General features: G+C 38.8%; 1 protein-coding gene across 3 annotated transcripts; it reads left to right on the top strand.

Annotated features, from left to right (window-relative positions):
* Positions 1–570: 570 nt before the first annotated feature.
* phyhip (phytanoyl-CoA 2-hydroxylase interacting protein) lies at positions 571–15,394 on the top strand. Of its 3 annotated transcripts, none has more exons than XM_088624725.1 (5): positions 571–799; positions 10,212–10,384; positions 13,408–13,585; positions 14,175–14,292; positions 14,569–15,394. In XM_088624725.1, the coding sequence occupies exons 2-5, from the start codon at positions 10,220–10,222 to the stop codon at positions 15,110–15,112; spliced, it is 1,005 nt and encodes a 334-aa protein (XP_088480851.1). In that variant the 5' UTR covers positions 571–799; positions 10,212–10,219; the 3' UTR covers positions 15,113–15,394. The 3 variants fall into 3 exon arrangements, with proteins under 3 accessions (XP_088480851.1, XP_088480849.1, XP_088480850.1); XM_088624723.1 differs by lacking the exon at positions 571–799 and adding an exon at positions 1,865–2,183; XM_088624724.1 differs by lacking the exon at positions 571–799 and adding an exon at positions 1,865–2,183 and having other exon boundaries at positions 10,187–10,384.
* The last annotated feature ends 1,663 nt before the right edge of the window (positions 15,395–17,057 follow it).

The following is a 17,057-nucleotide window of genomic DNA, read 5'->3' as shown; positions in this document are numbered from 1 at the left end:
ACATTATCTTGATACCCATATTAAGGTGCCTATACACTCGTTATGTAATTTTCTAGGCATATATTATTATGATGATGATGCAAAACAAAGCCCTGCAGGTTTAAATTCTGACACAGAAAGCTATTCTGTTAATATTCTACTACTGAGACATCATAATTGTATATCATAATTATCTTTCAAATGTTCGTATTTGTTCTTTGCAATGTAGAGCGTATTGTAGCCACCACACATTTAACCACAATAAGACTAACACCGCATTGCTTGCTAAAGACCTGTTCGCCTTACTCAGGAATCCGTAATTTTATAGACGTACTGTACAGTAATTGTAGGCACAAGTATTTGCGAATTTCAACATGTTAGAAACTCAGACGCTACCTTATTTCTATGCCAAGAACAGGGCATTTTGACTGTTTTCCGTGGCTTTATCGTTCAGCTATTCATCGTTTGTCTGTTTAGCCCAACAACAAGCTCCAATGTCTAATTTAGCCACTGGCTTTATAATGTTCTAGGCGGATTAATTTCGGAGCTGCCGCAGTGCTGATAGCTGACGATCCTTGTCGGTCCCAATCTGCACCACGGGTACAGACTGCAGACAAATTCAAACTGACTGAGTCCAAGGATCTCTCGCCCCAGCTTCGCCCTTGCCTTCCTGTCACGGCCGTTCAAAGACGGATGGTTTAATTTGCCTTTGATGAGTTCGGTGTGCCGCGGCCGGCAGGGGAGAGATGAGACATTGCCGAGGCTCAGCGATGTTATCACTTGCGGCTGGATGGTTCTGCTGAACTACGCTGTCAATAACGTGAGCACGATTGCCTATACGCTCCCTTGAGCACATCGCTGATAAACTGTTATCGTACCGAATTTTTAAGGTAAAATTTACACAGTGACTCCAAACTACACCCTTAGATTAATCGCTATTCCCCCTGCATAGACGTGCATATTGCATTACAATCAGAAACAGTCCATGGCCAATAATAATAATAATAATAATAATAATAATAATAATAATAATAATAATAATAATACAAAACAATTCTGATAATACCATTAGAAGAACCATTATTGCTATAAAATGATTTTCTCGGAAAACTGTCTTAAATTCGAAACCATTTTGAGTGGGCTGTCAAATCGCCGTGCGTGGATTTGAAGTTGTAGTATGAGTAGTTCTCCAATCACTTACATTCAGTGTTTCTCAAAGCACTTGTACTTAGTTTTCTTATGACACGTAACCTGTACTCTGTTGGTTGTTTGATCTTTTGCTGTTGGAGATGTAGTAGGGAATGATGTAATCTGAAAGGAGCTGAATTATGGCTTCAGAGCCCCAGTACAAGGGATTTCCCCCAATTTGGATATACTTTGAACAGGGAAAGAAGGCAGAGAAGAGGGACACAGATAGATACTTCATAGAAAAACACCTTACAGCAACACACATATTGTATCCAATGCAATACTGGCCTTAACTGTAGCTGAAACTAAGTTAACTGTATGGATTTTGAGTTTCCTGTAGAGATCTCCATATGGTGTAGCATCTGGTTAGCCTCTCAGGACTCTGGCAGTGGAGCCTCTAGCCTGGACTGAATTCGATTCAGGCTGGGTCCACATTTATGTAAAAAAAAAAAGGGGTACCTGTTATTCCTGCCCACCACTGATATAGATTATCTTTCAAATGCTGATAAGATGGCAGTTTTGGACAATAAGTACAAATTGCATAATAGTGTTTGTTATTTTTAACCTCTGTGTTATAAACTGTTATAAGGTTTATCTGATACTGTAAATATGAGCACAGGAGAGAGCTCATTGGCTCATTGGCCAGGGCACTGTGAGTGGCGGTGGTGGTGGGGGGGGGGGCGTTGGTAGAGGTTAGGGGAGCTGTTCTCTTGATTGTGTGCTTGTATGTGCGTGTGTACATGTTTATAGAAGTGAGATTGGTGCAAATTTGGGCAATGCAGCTATGCAGCACTGAAGCACGCAGTGTTTTGACAGAGCTGCTGGGCAACTGAGAAGGATAGTGAAATAGAGAGAGAGAAAGACAAGGCTCGCTTCACTTTGTAATCAGTGTTCCTGAGGGATCCATCATCCACTACAGAAGACGAAAAGAATTCACTGCGGTCTCTCTCAAATCAGATCTGAAGAGTGGTTTTATTTCAGATCAGGGCTGACCACATAATCTTTGCTGCACGAAGGTAAGGAATTAGCAATCCCCCATCCTTCTGGCACTGATCTCATCCAAGGGTAACTTTCCATTTACAACATCAAGTTTGTGTAAGGTTAATTAGTTGGGCTTGAGTAGCTAATGTGAAAGTTAGTGTGCTTGTTTGAGTAATACAGAGTGTTAGGTAGCAGGATGTTTTGTAGTGGATGTCATACGCAATGTATTTCAGGAGCTAAATGTAAAAAAAAACTGGACTGCAGTATATTCAGTAGCTCTGAGAGCATTCTGTGGTACAGTGAGCTCAGTAGAAATTGTTGAAAGTGTTGGGTTACAGTGTGTTTAGCATCTCCACATTCAAGAATTCTGGTCAGCAGTTTGTTCATTGCCTTGGTCTTGCTGTGCTGAAGTTTGTTGAGTAGATCTGTCCTGGAGTACTGTTGTTCAGAATGTGGTAGAGTGCTGAGCAGCTGTATGTTTAAAATCTTCATGAGCAAGAGCACTGGGCAGCAGTTTGATCTTAGATTATTGTTCTGCAGTGTGTTCCATAGCTCAGTGGTTTTGTTTATTGTACTGCAGTGGGATTGAGCAGTTTGGTGATCATTACATATCATTCAGTAATGCAGATATGTGACTTATCTGTGATGTTATCTGTTTGTGTTCTGAAACCATCCAGCAGGTCCCATTTGTTGTTTACTTCAGATAAGTCAACTCTGCGAATAACGTATTGGATTATTTTATTCAAGATTGAATCGAGAAGCCAGAATATTACATTTCCACCAACACATATTTTTTTATAATTTATATTTCTTTTTTTTTTACATCATGAATGTTTTTATTTTTTCCTTTTTTAAAAAAAGGGAGCAATACGCATTAAATAAAGGAACAAATATGTAATGTGCATGACCTTTTGTAAATGTCTGCTATAGGTGTCATTTAACATCTGGAAACAGCCAAGCTTAGAGGTACAGTACATGGCAAGGCATTTGTACATGAGAACTAATATCCCTGGAGTATTTTGAAAACCACTGGCACTGCTCATCTCATATGCCGAGCTTTTATAATTCTCTAATTCCTTTCACTTCACTTCCCTGCAAAGCCAAGCGATGTGAAGGACATACCTTGCTCTCGCTATAGTATAGTATTGTTAATTCAACTCAAAATTTAGAAGGGTTCTTCTATTTGTATTTTTATAAAACAATGTATCAATCAAGGTATAAAATATACAAATTTGTGAATTTAAGCATTTTTGTTGAGTTCTACTTCATTATCAATTTATGGTGTAGAAGGCATCAGTACTATTTACAGTGACACTATATAAATGTGCTTGTGTATGAGTTTGCAGTATATATTGTAATAGGACATGGGCAAGATGATAGAGGAAGTGTACTCTTAGCCAAGTAACATTACGGGATAAAAGTTTGTACTCTTCCCATGTAACTCGGGACAACATTTCCCAAAAATAAACTTGAAAGAGTCTAATTAGCTGAAACTCTTTGTTATGAGGCATAGCACAGTTATTTTCGACTGAAGCTGTGTCTCAGGGTGTAAAAGTACAAGACAAAAAAACATCTTTCAGTCTTTTGTTGTGAACTGGCTTTGTGCTGGTGTTTTGTATGCCACAGGAATGTTGGGCAGAAACTGGGACTAAAACTTGGGTTTAGGAAATGCTGTTTTGTAGTAATTGGGTGGCTAAACTACTTTCTAATCATTAAACACTTCAGATTGGCTTGAGAACCAAAAATGTAACCAGTGCTCCAAAACAGTGCTGATATACAGTAGTTGTTCCTCACTTCTTTTCAGTCTTGGACTTTGTGAAATGTTTTCACTGAGAGTCTTTCTATAAATAAAGCACCATGTCACTTGTACTTTACAGTTTATGTCTATTCCTCAGATCCTTACATTGGAGGACAAAGCTAACTGAGCTCAGCCACCAGTGACTTGGCACCCCAAACTGTTACCATCTGTATATAAAGAAAATTGATTAATTTAGGTTGACTGTAGAAAGAAAAATCTGAAAAGACGACTCACCTGTTTTGTTGGCCTTGCATATAAAAGCAGCCAATCTATTTAGCATCTACATACTGCTCTTATAAGAGGATAATGAACAATGAAATTGCCTTCTGTGAACTTGATTTTTAATTGTATTGTTCTGTTGACTGTGCCTTCGATGACTGATGTAATTTTAACATAAGTTCCCAGGATACCTTCCATCTCAGCATCAGTCCCATGCTGCAGAAAAGCTGACCATTCCCAACAATCAAGGAAGTGATATTTTTACAACACAGCATTACCATATACAGACATAGAAAAGTTAATATAAATTGATTGAAAGACTGTGAAGACCACTGGACAATGTCCTCCTTTCTGTTAGACACAGCAGTCTAACACAGGATTCTGACACACTTATTATGAAATGTGTCATGTATCTGTTCTACAAACAAACCAAAAACTATTGGATGTTAATTACTCTGTGAACAGGCATTAGAGGAATTCATCAATTCAATCACTCCTCAGACCACAATTAAAGCTTTCTGCTGTCCGGCAAAACCAAGGTTAACTCCAGCAGTGTGAAAATGGAAATATAGGATTTGACACATTTGTTTTCCTTTTTTTTTTAATGAATAGTTGTAGAATATTTCTTAAAACAAAATGCTTTAAAAATGCCTCTTTTAATGTTCATGCCTGTAGGTGTGTGGCATCTTCATGTGCTTTACACTGAGTTGCACTGAGTCTTAACCTTTTATCCTATTTCCAGCTGATTTACATATGAACATACAAATGTGTAATTTCTCTCACACCTGGAACAAAAAGCTTTGAATGGCAACCTTTTAATGTTTTTTACAATGTGCGGCATCACAATATGTTTTGCAAGAAGTATTAGATGAATTCCTGAATCTGAAGGGATTTTGACTTTTTTATTTTGCCTGTGATCTGTTTTATTGCAGGATCAAAAAGGAAAAAAATTCAGGCAATTTTGCTCCACGGAGAAAATGCAGTTCCAAAGGGAATAGGTTTAAATCTAGCAGAGACTGGAGAAAACAAAAACTTATTTCATAGGTTGGTAAAATTAGAATGTGAATGTAGTATTCTGTTCAAGCACCTTCTACCTGTGAAAACAAACATATACATTATTCGGTTTATTCCATGCTAAAATAAGAAGAAAGAAAACACAACATTTCGGCCGTGGAGCCTTCTTCGGGTGTGTGACAATTATTAAATTATTATATAAATTATTCTACGGGAGAAGTGATATAGTGCAGTATCCATTCCATTATTGAATTTGGATTAATTCAATTCCACAATCACCTGTCATGTTGTTATGAATTTCGCAGCATTGAGCCTGACACTAGTTAAACGTACTGTCATGGATCTGAAGCAAGGTGTCTGTTGGAGTGTGACAGTACAGCTTACATAACAGAAGGCTGCTGCAACAGTCATATCACAGTTCCCTTTCACCATAAGTAGAGTGATAGTATGGAGGCTAGCTCTTCTGCCTCACAGCTGCGGGGTCCTGGCTTTGATTCTAGGTTGGGGCTGTGTGGTTTGGATGTTGTTCCTGTGTGTACGTGGTTTTGTTTTCCAGATACCCTGCTTTCCTTTAATCTCTCAAAGGCATGCAGATTAGTCTTTATGAGCTGTTCTATATTGTATCTTTTCAAGAGGATTTCATAGGTGGAGGGGAGGTGTGCTTCTCTACACCTAGTACTGGTATCCATTCATACCAGCAGATGAAGACACATTCTCACAGCTTCTATAAGGTGCAAAGTGTGGCCATGTTTCATTGTCTTGAGTATAGACTCACCTAGTTAGGTTTACACCTTATTCGTACCTTCATGCTTTCCATCAAACAGACAGAGAAGAAACTTTTAGTGTTATAACCCTGACTATGGCAGATTAGTACATAGGGGCTCTGACCTTTTCATCTGTCTGGGAGTTCTGAGCATAGCTTTCATTACCCACAAAACCAGAAGTCATAGATATCATTATTTCCACACATTTCATGCGAAACTGAAGTTGTATGTGCAGTCAATTTTTCAATTGAGTCCCGCACACCTTTTTAATGAATGTATCATAAGCATAGGCTGTTACTGAATGGGTGTGATGGAATGGAGTGAAAGCAGAGTATTCAACCCAAGGGGAAATCTTTGAAATGGGAAACTGAAAATGAACAATTGTATTCTCCAACATTTCTCTTCATGAAATCAGGCAGATATGGTTGATCTTGCTCATTGCGTCCAACAATCTCACATTAACTTTGGTTGTACTGAATGTGTATGTGTCATCTCCATGTGTTGAGCTGATGTTAAATCCTGATAGCTATTGGCCACTGCTAGTTCACCAGTTACTTGTAGCTTTTGCCAAGGGAGACATTTCAACGTATCTAATTATGTTACTGTGGTGGACTGTGGTGTGGTTATTTTATGCTAATGTCCACTCTAACAAAGTGTATTTGGAATTAAAATGCTGGATTTCCCAATGTCTTGATGTATAATATTCAAACACTATGATCCCTGCTATCAATGTTCAACATAAGGTGCACAGTTGGGTACCATCTGGTTTTGTTTTTATGTTAGTCATCAAAGAGCTATAAACCATATAATTACCATATAAACCATATAATTTCCATTCTATTAAAGAAAAAATAATATCTTTGGGAGGGCAATCCCTTCCACTGCCACTCCAGCTTTCACAAACTCCTGCCATGTTTAACATCTATCTATCCAATTTTCTAACCACTTCTTTTAATTCACTGTCGGGGGGAGCTGGAACCTATCCTGGCAAGCTTTAGTCACAAGACAAGGTACACCCTGGATAGGACACCAGTCCATCACAGGGCACACACCCTCACACCTAGAGCCAGTTCTCTCAGTAGTCAATTAACCTATCCGTGTGCTGCCCTCCATGATGAACTCATAATCTTAATATATGTAAAACTTACATTGGGTTACAGTAGAGAATGTATAGGATTTTATATAATTATGCAATATAGACCATATAAATATAGAATTACATAGATCACATTTTCCACTGCATGTAGAGAATCCCATACCGCATTATGCCTGCTTATCTTGAAGACAAGCTGATGTGGATGCAGCATGACGGAAGAATATTGCTTTTTACATGTGGAGAGAAATTAGTATTCATGTACAGTTCGCTGCAATAGCCACTGGTGCAGCAGCTTCTTCACTAGAAAACGCTGAGTTTTAACAGAGAATTCCTTGATTTCTAGCCGTACTGAGTCATGAATGGTCAAGTACCCCTGCTGCAAACGTGTTGAGACTGTCAGCATTAGAGGCACAAGAGGGTTGAATCTGAGGTGTGTTACTGTACATGCAATGGAAGCTCCGTCAACAAAAGCTAGCACTAGACAAGGTACATAGGAAGGTCAATCTCCTGATAATTTCAGATCAATAACTATAATGAGAAAATATTTAAAATGTATATAAGGGCCACAGTTTTACAATCAGTTTCTCCAAATATTTCAATTTATTATTGCATGATTGAGCAAGATTGTAGGATTTTACACAAAAGAGGTGGAAACTTTGCAGTCTTATATAGACATATTTTATAGTATAAAAAAACAGATAGTACCTTTGAGAATTAATGGCATTGTCATGACATGCATTGTGTTCCCAAGTATTCCTTTCAGTGATATACAGTATATATACAGTATGTTTTCTGAGGTCTGAAATCTGTTTATCTATCTGTGGTAATCCTTCTGTTTTACAATTTGAATCCTGAACCCATGTGTTGGATGCAAGAAAATCTTTTCTGCACCGTAGCAGATTGATTCATGGTACTGTACATAATACAGAGAACACCATGGTGTAGTTAGAGAAAAGGAGAAAGAGAGAGGAGGAAAGAGAATGGGAGACAGAGAGAATTTGTGAAAAGGTGAAAGTGACCATAGAAACTGGACACAGGCAGATATCCAGAGAGGACAGGCTAGTTACCACAGCCTGGCCATAGAAATTGGACACAGACAGACTTGGATACCCAGAGAGGACAGGCTCAGTGACCACAGCCTGGCCATAGAAACTGGACACAGGCAGACCTGGATATCCAGAGAGGACAGGCTAGTTACCACAGCCTGGCCATAGAAATTGGACACAGACAGACTTGGATACCCAGAGAGGACAGGCTCAGTGACCACAGCCTGGCCATAGAAACTGGACACACACAGACCTGGATACCCAGAGAGGAAAGGCTCAGTGACAACAGCCTGGCCATAGAAATTGGACACAGACAGACCTGGACACCCAGAGAGGATAGGCTAGTTACCACAGCCTGGCCATAGAAATTGGACACAGACAGACTTTGATACCCAGAAAGGATATGCTCAATGGCCACAGCGGGGCCATAGAAACTGGTTTATCACAGGCAGAACAGGATACATAGAGAGGATAGGCTCAGTGAGCACAGCTCACTGGCAAACTGGACACAGGCAGACCCGGATAGCTAGAGAGGACAAGCTCATTGACCTGAAATTATGTAATAGACAGGCTGGATATTCAGAGTGCAAAGGTTATGCTCCTACTACAAAGTGAAACAGCAACGCACTTTTTGCTACATCGCAGAAAATGCTTTGCTATTAGATAAAGATACCTCCCCAAAATAAATAAAATTCCAGAACCTACCAGAATCAAAACACTTATCAGTTCTAGTGAGGGAGGAGGTATAAAGCCTGAGGGAAAAAACATTTGAACATTTTTTAATAATTGTTATTTTGGCAAACCTGTAATTCATTGGTCATGACAATAAAGCAATTTAGAATATTTAAATTTGGGAAAAAAAAGGCTGGACAGAAGATAAATTAAATAGGGAAAATAAGCAGATAATGAGAGATTAAGAGAACACAGTAAGAAAGGAGAAGATGGTGAGGACAGAAAGAAAGATAAATGGGAGCAGAAGGAGGAGATAAGGAGAGTACAGAAGAAGGAAAAGGACAGTACACATAAATCACAGGCTTCTCTCTCCATCTAGGAGACCATCCCTGTCAGATAAAAGAGGGAGATAATTACCTGACTGAGAGCTGCTGAGCTGTGTCATCGATTGAGGTGGAATGACTAGCCAAACGTGCTGGATTGATAGAAAGCCCATCTCAAGGTTACTAGTGGTGCTCTGGATCAAAGTGTCTTCACACTTTACACACAAATAAGGCAGCTTATTTCACCTTATACAGGACCTAAAAGCTATTAAATTAATTAACAAAATTCTGCGCTGCTGTTACTCCTTTATTTTTGTCCTGTGTGCTGACTCTTACAGAGAACATGAAGACAACAGTTCAGTAATAGTTTCTCTTAAGGTCTGATGTACAGCTGGTTCACACTGAAAGAACAACTTTAAGACCGGCTAAAACACAAATTATTCTGAAACATTAAAGCAATTTAATTTTTTCAGTGAATCTGAGTAAATTACTTGTGGGAAGAGAATGCTGTTGTGCTGAAAAGCCTTCATTGATGGTTTCAGAGTTCTTGGTAGCACCTTTTCAGCCTCATTACATTTCACTGTAGCCCTTCAGCAAAGATGAATGTGCATTGAGCGAAGGCCGAAGAGATGCATCATAACTCACTTTCACTCTATATTGGTCTGTATTTTAAATAGAAATATGTTCTTACTGACCTGACAGGTTAAATAAATTAATCCAAATGAGCTAGATGGGGATCTCTGATGGTAGCCATTCTTGTGTTGTATTTCAGGAGGAACTTTTGGACCAAGAATGATGTACATGCTTGAAAACTACGCTTTAAAATACTGACAGAGAGCACCAGCACAGAGACTGAGATAAAAGGAATATAAAAAATAATATTTAATGCTATTCAATCTTTTGAAGATAGTCGTTCTAATTAATTCTGAATGAGTAAGGTTATACAACAATATACAGTGTGTTCTGAACACAACTGAACTCATTATATGAACTGCTATTCTTTCTGTCAGTGCAATGGGAGATGCAGCTACAGCTGCTCTTTTCACAGCTTTTCATTCAATGTTAAAACAGTTTATTCTCAACACTCACTAATTGTCTTGTTTTAGTCCGTTCATTGGTTTCGTTATGCAGTGATCAGAATGGAGCTGCTCTCCACACCCCATAATATCCAGATCACCGAGGTGACATGTGACTCCTTCAAGATTGCCTGGGAGATGCACCCCAAGGATGCTGGGAAAGTGACACACTACTTCATTGACCTCAGCCGTAAAGAGGCCAAGGATCCCAATCGCTTCAAACATAGGGTAAATCTATTTGTCCCTTTCACTCTCTCTGAAGATAGGCCACTTAAAATGGTTAACTGTAATGTGACACTCCAGTGATGACTAAGGAAAACCAGGCCGTGAGAAAATAAATGCAGGTGATGCCACACAGAATAGTTTGGACAGCCAATATAGTCCACAGCACATGAGTAGGCAAGGTAGGCAAGTGTTGATTGATCACATTTACTAATCAAATCTAATTGACTCATTGTCAGGTATTCTCCATCTTTAACATAATGTATTCTTCTCTTCACATTCAGAAAGTAAAAGGTTTTAGGAAACTAAAATACAGACAGATCTGTTCTTTTTATTCTACAAAATATAAATCTATTGGGATTAAAACAGTTTTTGCAGAATTAAGGACATATTAAGGGAACAATAACACATAAATCAATTGCACTATTTTTATTTTTGTTAAGGGTGTAATTATGTTTGACTACTGTTTTCTGAAAATACAGCAGTTGCTTCAGTATTGTAATATAAAGCTACTCTGCTTCCACTGAGCAGCACTTCCTGCCATTGTGTATGCTCTCGACTATTGTATTTGAGTGAACACCAGGAGTTGGGAATTGCTCTTTTGTTGTGTTATTTTGACTACTTTTCATAGCTATTACTTTAAAGTCTTTATTTTTAGTGGTAATAACCTTTCTGTTTCATTTGTGCAGCTTGTGTAAGAGCCAGAAACCTGATGAAACTACTGTCCAAATGGAAGGAGATAGAAGTCTTTTGTGGCAATAATTTCACATGGTTACATTTTGGAAAAATAGAAGATCACCCAAGTTGAAATGCCCCCTTTTGTTTACTTTATATGACTTGGTTGTGTGGCTCTAAACCTTGTAGCTTTAATCTGCTGATGTAATAGTGAATAAGCAGTCAGTCTGAGTCTGTGCATTTGACAGGGCCATAACTTACAGATATAAGGATCTAGATTCATTCTTCTTTTTCTTAATAAAACAACAGTCAAAGCAGGTCAAAACTGCTATTTCTTTTTATTTTAATTTTTCAATCCAGGAACATAGGCATTTTTTGGGGGTGTGTGTTTTAAAGGAAGAATGATAACAAAGCTAGACTAGGGTTATATTGAGTGCTTATGCAGTTTCCGCTATAGTTACATGCTCAAACTGTGGTAGTACAGTGGTAGTGTAGTGTACAGTGGTACATGTGATTAGTTAGCAATTAGCAGTTGGCCTTTTTGTTGCTTTTCCATAAAGATGTTGCATGAAAAACAGAACCCTTTCAAGGCAGCAAAAGAGAAAAAAATGGTGATAAGTTAGCATGAGAAAGCAGGAGGGAGGCAAGGAAAGTAAGTACGAAAGAAGAGGACAGAAATTAAAAGCAAAATGCAGACAAAGAGGAAGGCAGAATCCGAGAAAAGGTAAAAGAAAGAGAGATTGAGACAAAAAGAGAGGAGTTCAGGAGGAAAGAAAGGACAGAGAGAGACTGTTAGTTAACAGGAAATGAGTTTTTATTTCTCTCAGTGCTATTTACAATTTCTTTGAAGGGAGTGCTTTTTTAAACACCTCACTGACAGAATCCATCATATCAAAGTACTTAACAGATGAAAGCTCAATAAATAATTTGATGGGCCCTAGTTCCCTGCCCTATATTTTTCACTTAGCAGAAAGGCAGGAAAGCATGAGAGAAATGGACAAGCTGAAAAATAAGTAAAGCACATATACTACATACATATTGAGCAACATAGAGTGAAGCCTCTCTATATCTCTGCATTCTCAGCCATCAGGGCAGAATATTCTACTCTGCAATTGTCATTTGTGCCCCTCCTGTTTCACTCATAACTTTAATAAACATTCCCTGATATATCATAACCATTAAACCATTTTGCTTTAAAGCTCATGTAGTCCAAAGAGAAGAGATTAAATGTGATGGAACTACCTCTGAGGTTGCTATGGATACATGGCCCTCAGACAGTTTTACAATTAACCCAATTACTGAGCTGCTGTTCCACAACAAGAGGCTAATTTATTTTGAGAGAACTCTTGGGTTCTTGCCTTCTTATCACGCTCTTACATCACTCACATTTTATTATACATTAGAATAAGAAAAGGGTTAATTATAAGTAGAAATAATGTTGCTATTAACTTAGTGACAAGGCAATCCAGAGACAAGGAGTTATTCCTGGTTACTAAATTCAGATAAAAAACAAAATTACTGAGTTAAATTGTCCTCCAGTAGTAACTACAGTACATGCTCAATAATCACATGCTCATGAGGCTAGTCAACATATTTTAAATTTCAGCAAATCTGTCATTTAAAAAAAACATGCAATGTCAAAGCAATGGTATTTCAAATGCAGGTCACACAAGCCCATACCTTATCATTTTGCATCATTATTTTGCGTAATGATTCTGCATAACCTTTAATGAAAAAATCCCATTAGGACTTTAAAAAAGCAGAAAAAATCCAGAGGTGTTTTTTAATTCTGCAACATTATACTAAAGTGGGCATAAATCACTTGTAAAACATGGCAGGTAATAGCACAGACTGATACACTAGGTTATTTTCTTGTTAGAAATTATTGCCATTTGTGTGTGGCTGTCCTAGGGGATAACAGAGAGGCCATTCATTGGAGTCTGTTAAAGTAAAAACAGCTTTGGCTCTTGCAACCTAATAATGTAAAAGAAGAACTGGTTTAATGACCAAAACAGTGTTTGCTCAGTAAATCAATAGATACGCAAATTGGGAATATGGTAATGCAGAATACTTCATGCTGCATTACTTTCTGTATATTCTATATTCTATTCTGCATTACTTTCATTGTATACACTTCATATTAATATACGAATTCTGAATCTTGAGTATTCTTAACTACATTAAAATATTAGCATCCATTTAAAATGTCAAATTTTGAATTGATCCAGAGCATACTAAAAGCACTGCTCCTTAAAATTACAGTTTAATACATAAAATGGAAATAGTTGTAACTTACCTGTTTTACTGCTTCTTGTCTGTTTCCTATCATACCTCTGTGATGTAATCATGTTCAGGATGTCCCGACGAAGCTGGTGGCAAAAGCAGTGTCCCTCCCCCTGACAGTGCGTGGTCACTGGTTCCTGAGCCCGCGGACAGAGTACTGTGTGGCGGTGCAGACAGCGGTCCGCCAGTCCGACAGCGGGGACTACATGGTGTCAGAGTGGAGTGAGGTGGTGGAATTCTGCACTGGCGGTGAGTCAGCCAGTACTTCCTCCATTCACCCACCTTCCCCATTAGTATCTCTTAATAATATTAATACTGAACCTCAGCCCTGCTCCTGACCTTCTAGCCAGGATTTCCAATGGGACAGCACACCATTAGGCAAAATGTGCTGGACAAATAAGAACATATAAACAAAAGAAACCTGTCTTGCTCACTTGGTAAGCAAGAGCTATTTTGTCTGAAGATTCAACTCAGCCATTTTAAAAGACACATTGGAATCAGCTTGAGCAACTTGAGTGGGCAAGTTGTGTCCGATTGGGTGGGATTGAAGTAATCCTGGCTTTCCATACAATCTTGCCCCCTGTGGCTGTCCAGGTCACCTTTTTGCTTGTATCAAACCCAACCCTTAGACCCGTTGCTTGTACTATGAGCTTTGGTGTAAAAAAAGCAGGTGGCCAGAGAGATTATGATCACTTAGAAGATGTGTAAACGCTGGTGTTGTCTCTCCTGTGCCCACAACACCAAATCTGTGAAGCATGAAAAGAAAACTGACTGGCAATAGTAAGTATAAACAAAGCAGAACATTGCCTGCATTCTAGCGTTTTCTGTGTATCTCTAGATTACGCTATAGATCACCTGCAACAGCTCCTGGAGAAAGCAAAGTGTGTGTCTGGACGCATGCTGAGGTTCTCCATGTTCTACAGAAACCAGCACACCGACTACTTCCACTACGTCAGGTACAGATTATTCTTAAGTCTGTCTGTCAATACACTGTGCTTCTTAAAAAAATAAACAACAATTCAGTTACCAATATTGCTACCATTACTATTACTATTTTTATGTTTTATATCACTTTCTCTATTTCTTCATGATCATGCTCTTCATGATTCTTCATTTTGAGGTACAATTAGTTTTTTCAGAGCTATCATGCATTATCTTATTGAGATATTGGAGAAATTTGTAGCCTCGGAGCTCTGAGAAGAAAACGATGCTCCATGTGTTTGTTCCAACAGGCTACAGTGTGGTGGCGCTATCCTGCCCACTCTGAAGGACAGTAGTGGCAGTCATGGCTCTCCCATCAACGGCACACTGAGGGGGGTGTTTTTCAGCTGTAACACAGAGTTCGACACTGGGCTGCCCCCCAGCGACTCGCCCTATGGCCCTCTGCGCTTCCAGGTCCCAGCAGGACAGCTTCTCCACCCTAGCACCCGCCTCTACTTTGCTGACTTCTACTGTATGTACACCCCCTACCACTATGTAGTGCTTGTGATGGCCCCTAGTGGTTCTGAGGGTGACAGCTTTTGCAGAGGTCGCCTGCCCGAGCTGGACACTGCCAGTAACCCCTTCCTGACCATTCAATCCCCACAGCAGGAAGGGGGGGAGCCCACCTTTTGGCATGCCCATGATGTTATCCTGGAAGTCCTGTATACCGAACCCGTACCCCTGGAACAGGGCATCTTGGATGAGATAAGTGGGCACCAGCTAATGAGTCTGTCCACTGCCAATGCCAAGAAAGACCCCAGCTGCAAGGTGTGCAATATTAGTGTGGGCCGCTGAAGCAGGCAAGGAATAATGGCTGGAATGGGCTTCAATTGTCAGCTTCTTGTGAGTTTTCTTTTTTGTTACTTTTTAAGAATTTCTCATATAATACATGCCCTGCAGGGATCAACCAAAGCTCTCATCTTTCTCTCTAATCGTCTCTGAACTCCGTTCTTCTACAAACGTCTATCTTTGGATCTCTGCATCCAACTTGCTCACACAAATTTCTGGATTTTTCAATGCTGTCTTGCAGGGCATATTCTTCTTGATCCATTTCAGTAAAGGTCCAGTTCTTCTCCAGTTCTTGGTGTTGTTCTTTTTATTTTTATAGCATATTGTTTGCTTCCTTATTTATATCTAGAAATATGGAAGAGAAGTAATTTTCAGAAATAATGGTAATTCCTTGCATTTATCTCAAAAGATCTCAAAATGCTTAACTATAGTAAAGAACTCATTTAAGCCAAGCGTTATGTGCTAGCACCCCCCCACTCCGCAGCAGAAAAAGTAAAGAAGCAAGTCATTACTTCATTAATTGGTCCAGAAAGAAGAGCGCCACCCACTGGTTCACCAACAGCAGTGGCAGAAGCAGCTGCTTTTCTTTGGAGGCCTCCCATGTCAATACTGACCAGGCCCAGCAAGGAATGATGCACAAAAAGAAATTGAGGTCTAAGGGATATAACTTAATCATTTTAGAACAGATGTGAAACAATATACAGATCAATATGAAACAGAAAACTGCCATTTTAAAAACAAAGTTAGTTAGTATTGGATATGATCTCCCTAAACATTACCATAATGCTCTGGACAGACTGCTAAGGGATGTTCTGCCACTCTTCCTGTGCAGATACACATAGCTGGATATGATTCACCCCTTATTTTCTCTTGTTCAAGGCACTGATGAGTCGGTGGCACAGTGTCACTAAGGTCAAAAGCAGAAGGAATTGTTTTTCTTTAGGTCATACAACTCAATTTTTGCACTTTGTGGTCTCCCATTGTCTTGTTTCAAAACTGACACTTCTGCTCCGGTTTCCTGCAGCAGAAAAAGTGTTGGCTCAATGATTCATCAAGATATTACTGAGCTTTATTTGTTTGAACTCATAGTGCACCAAAAGGAATCTTTCATTAAAGGAGATTCTTTCTCAAATTGTAACACTTCCACTACCTTACTGGTTGGCTTGGCCAATGCAGCAATTGTCAGATCACTTTCCCCATGAAGTTACATGTGATGGACATGGACATGATGGTTTTGGGCTGGAGTGATGATTTCCACGTTGTGGCCTGATCCTCATAGAGTTGGTTTCATGGTCTTCTCGGGAGTAACACGCTGAGTGTTGAAGTAGAACATCTCATTCTTTGGGTATATTTTCTCAGAAACAGGATAGCCTCCAATCATGTTGACTGCAACCAGGAAATCTTTTTTACTTAAGTAGGACATGGTTAGATAGATAGATAAGACTTTATTGATCCCGAAGGGAAATTGATTAAATATATTGTTAATTCTTGCATTGATGAAAATAATGTCTGTATATACTGTATGTACACATTGAAATCAATGCATTTCGCCAAATTTAATTCTTGTCAGTCACCAAACACTAGTTGTTTTTACGAACTCACTTGATTTGAGCTCAATGTTTTAGTTATTCCAAAGAACAATGCTCTCAGTTTTCTTTTTAAACTATTTAAACAAACTTTATGTACGTTCCCAGTGTTATGTAGATGTAACATGTACATATTGCATTTTCACTGTGCTTCAGTATGTATAGCAATGCAATGCTTGAAATATGCAGTTGTTCTCTGTTGTAGTACCTGTCAAAGCACAGTAAGACGTTTTCAAAGTTAAGGTTTGTTTCTTCATTAAGCTTTAACTAACTATTCATAAACTATTCGATTAACTGTAAAAACATTCAAACTTAAGAAATCTGCTTTTTTTAATTCAACAAAATGATACTGCAATACTGTCACC

The sequence above is a fragment of the Lepisosteus platostomus genome, chromosome 3 (assembly GCF_059453375.1).
Source record: "Lepisosteus platostomus isolate fLepPlt1 chromosome 3, fLepPlt1.hap1, whole genome shotgun sequence".
NCBI classification, from domain to species: domain Eukaryota; kingdom Metazoa; phylum Chordata; class Actinopteri; order Semionotiformes; family Lepisosteidae; genus Lepisosteus; species Lepisosteus platostomus.
This window is presented reverse-complemented; position numbering and strand designations above follow the sequence as displayed.

Coding starts and splice junctions, on each gene's coding strand:
- phyhip (XM_088624725.1), top strand. CDS start 10,220: ATGGAGCTGCTCTCCACACCCCATAATATCCAGATCACCGAGGTGACA. Junction 10,385..13,407: donor CCAATCGCTTCAAACATAGG/GTAAATCTATTT, acceptor AATCATGTTCAG/GATGTCCCGACGAAGCTGGT. Junction 13,586..14,174: donor GGTGGAATTCTGCACTGGCG/GTGAGTCAGCCA, acceptor GTGTATCTCTAG/ATTACGCTATAGATCACCTG.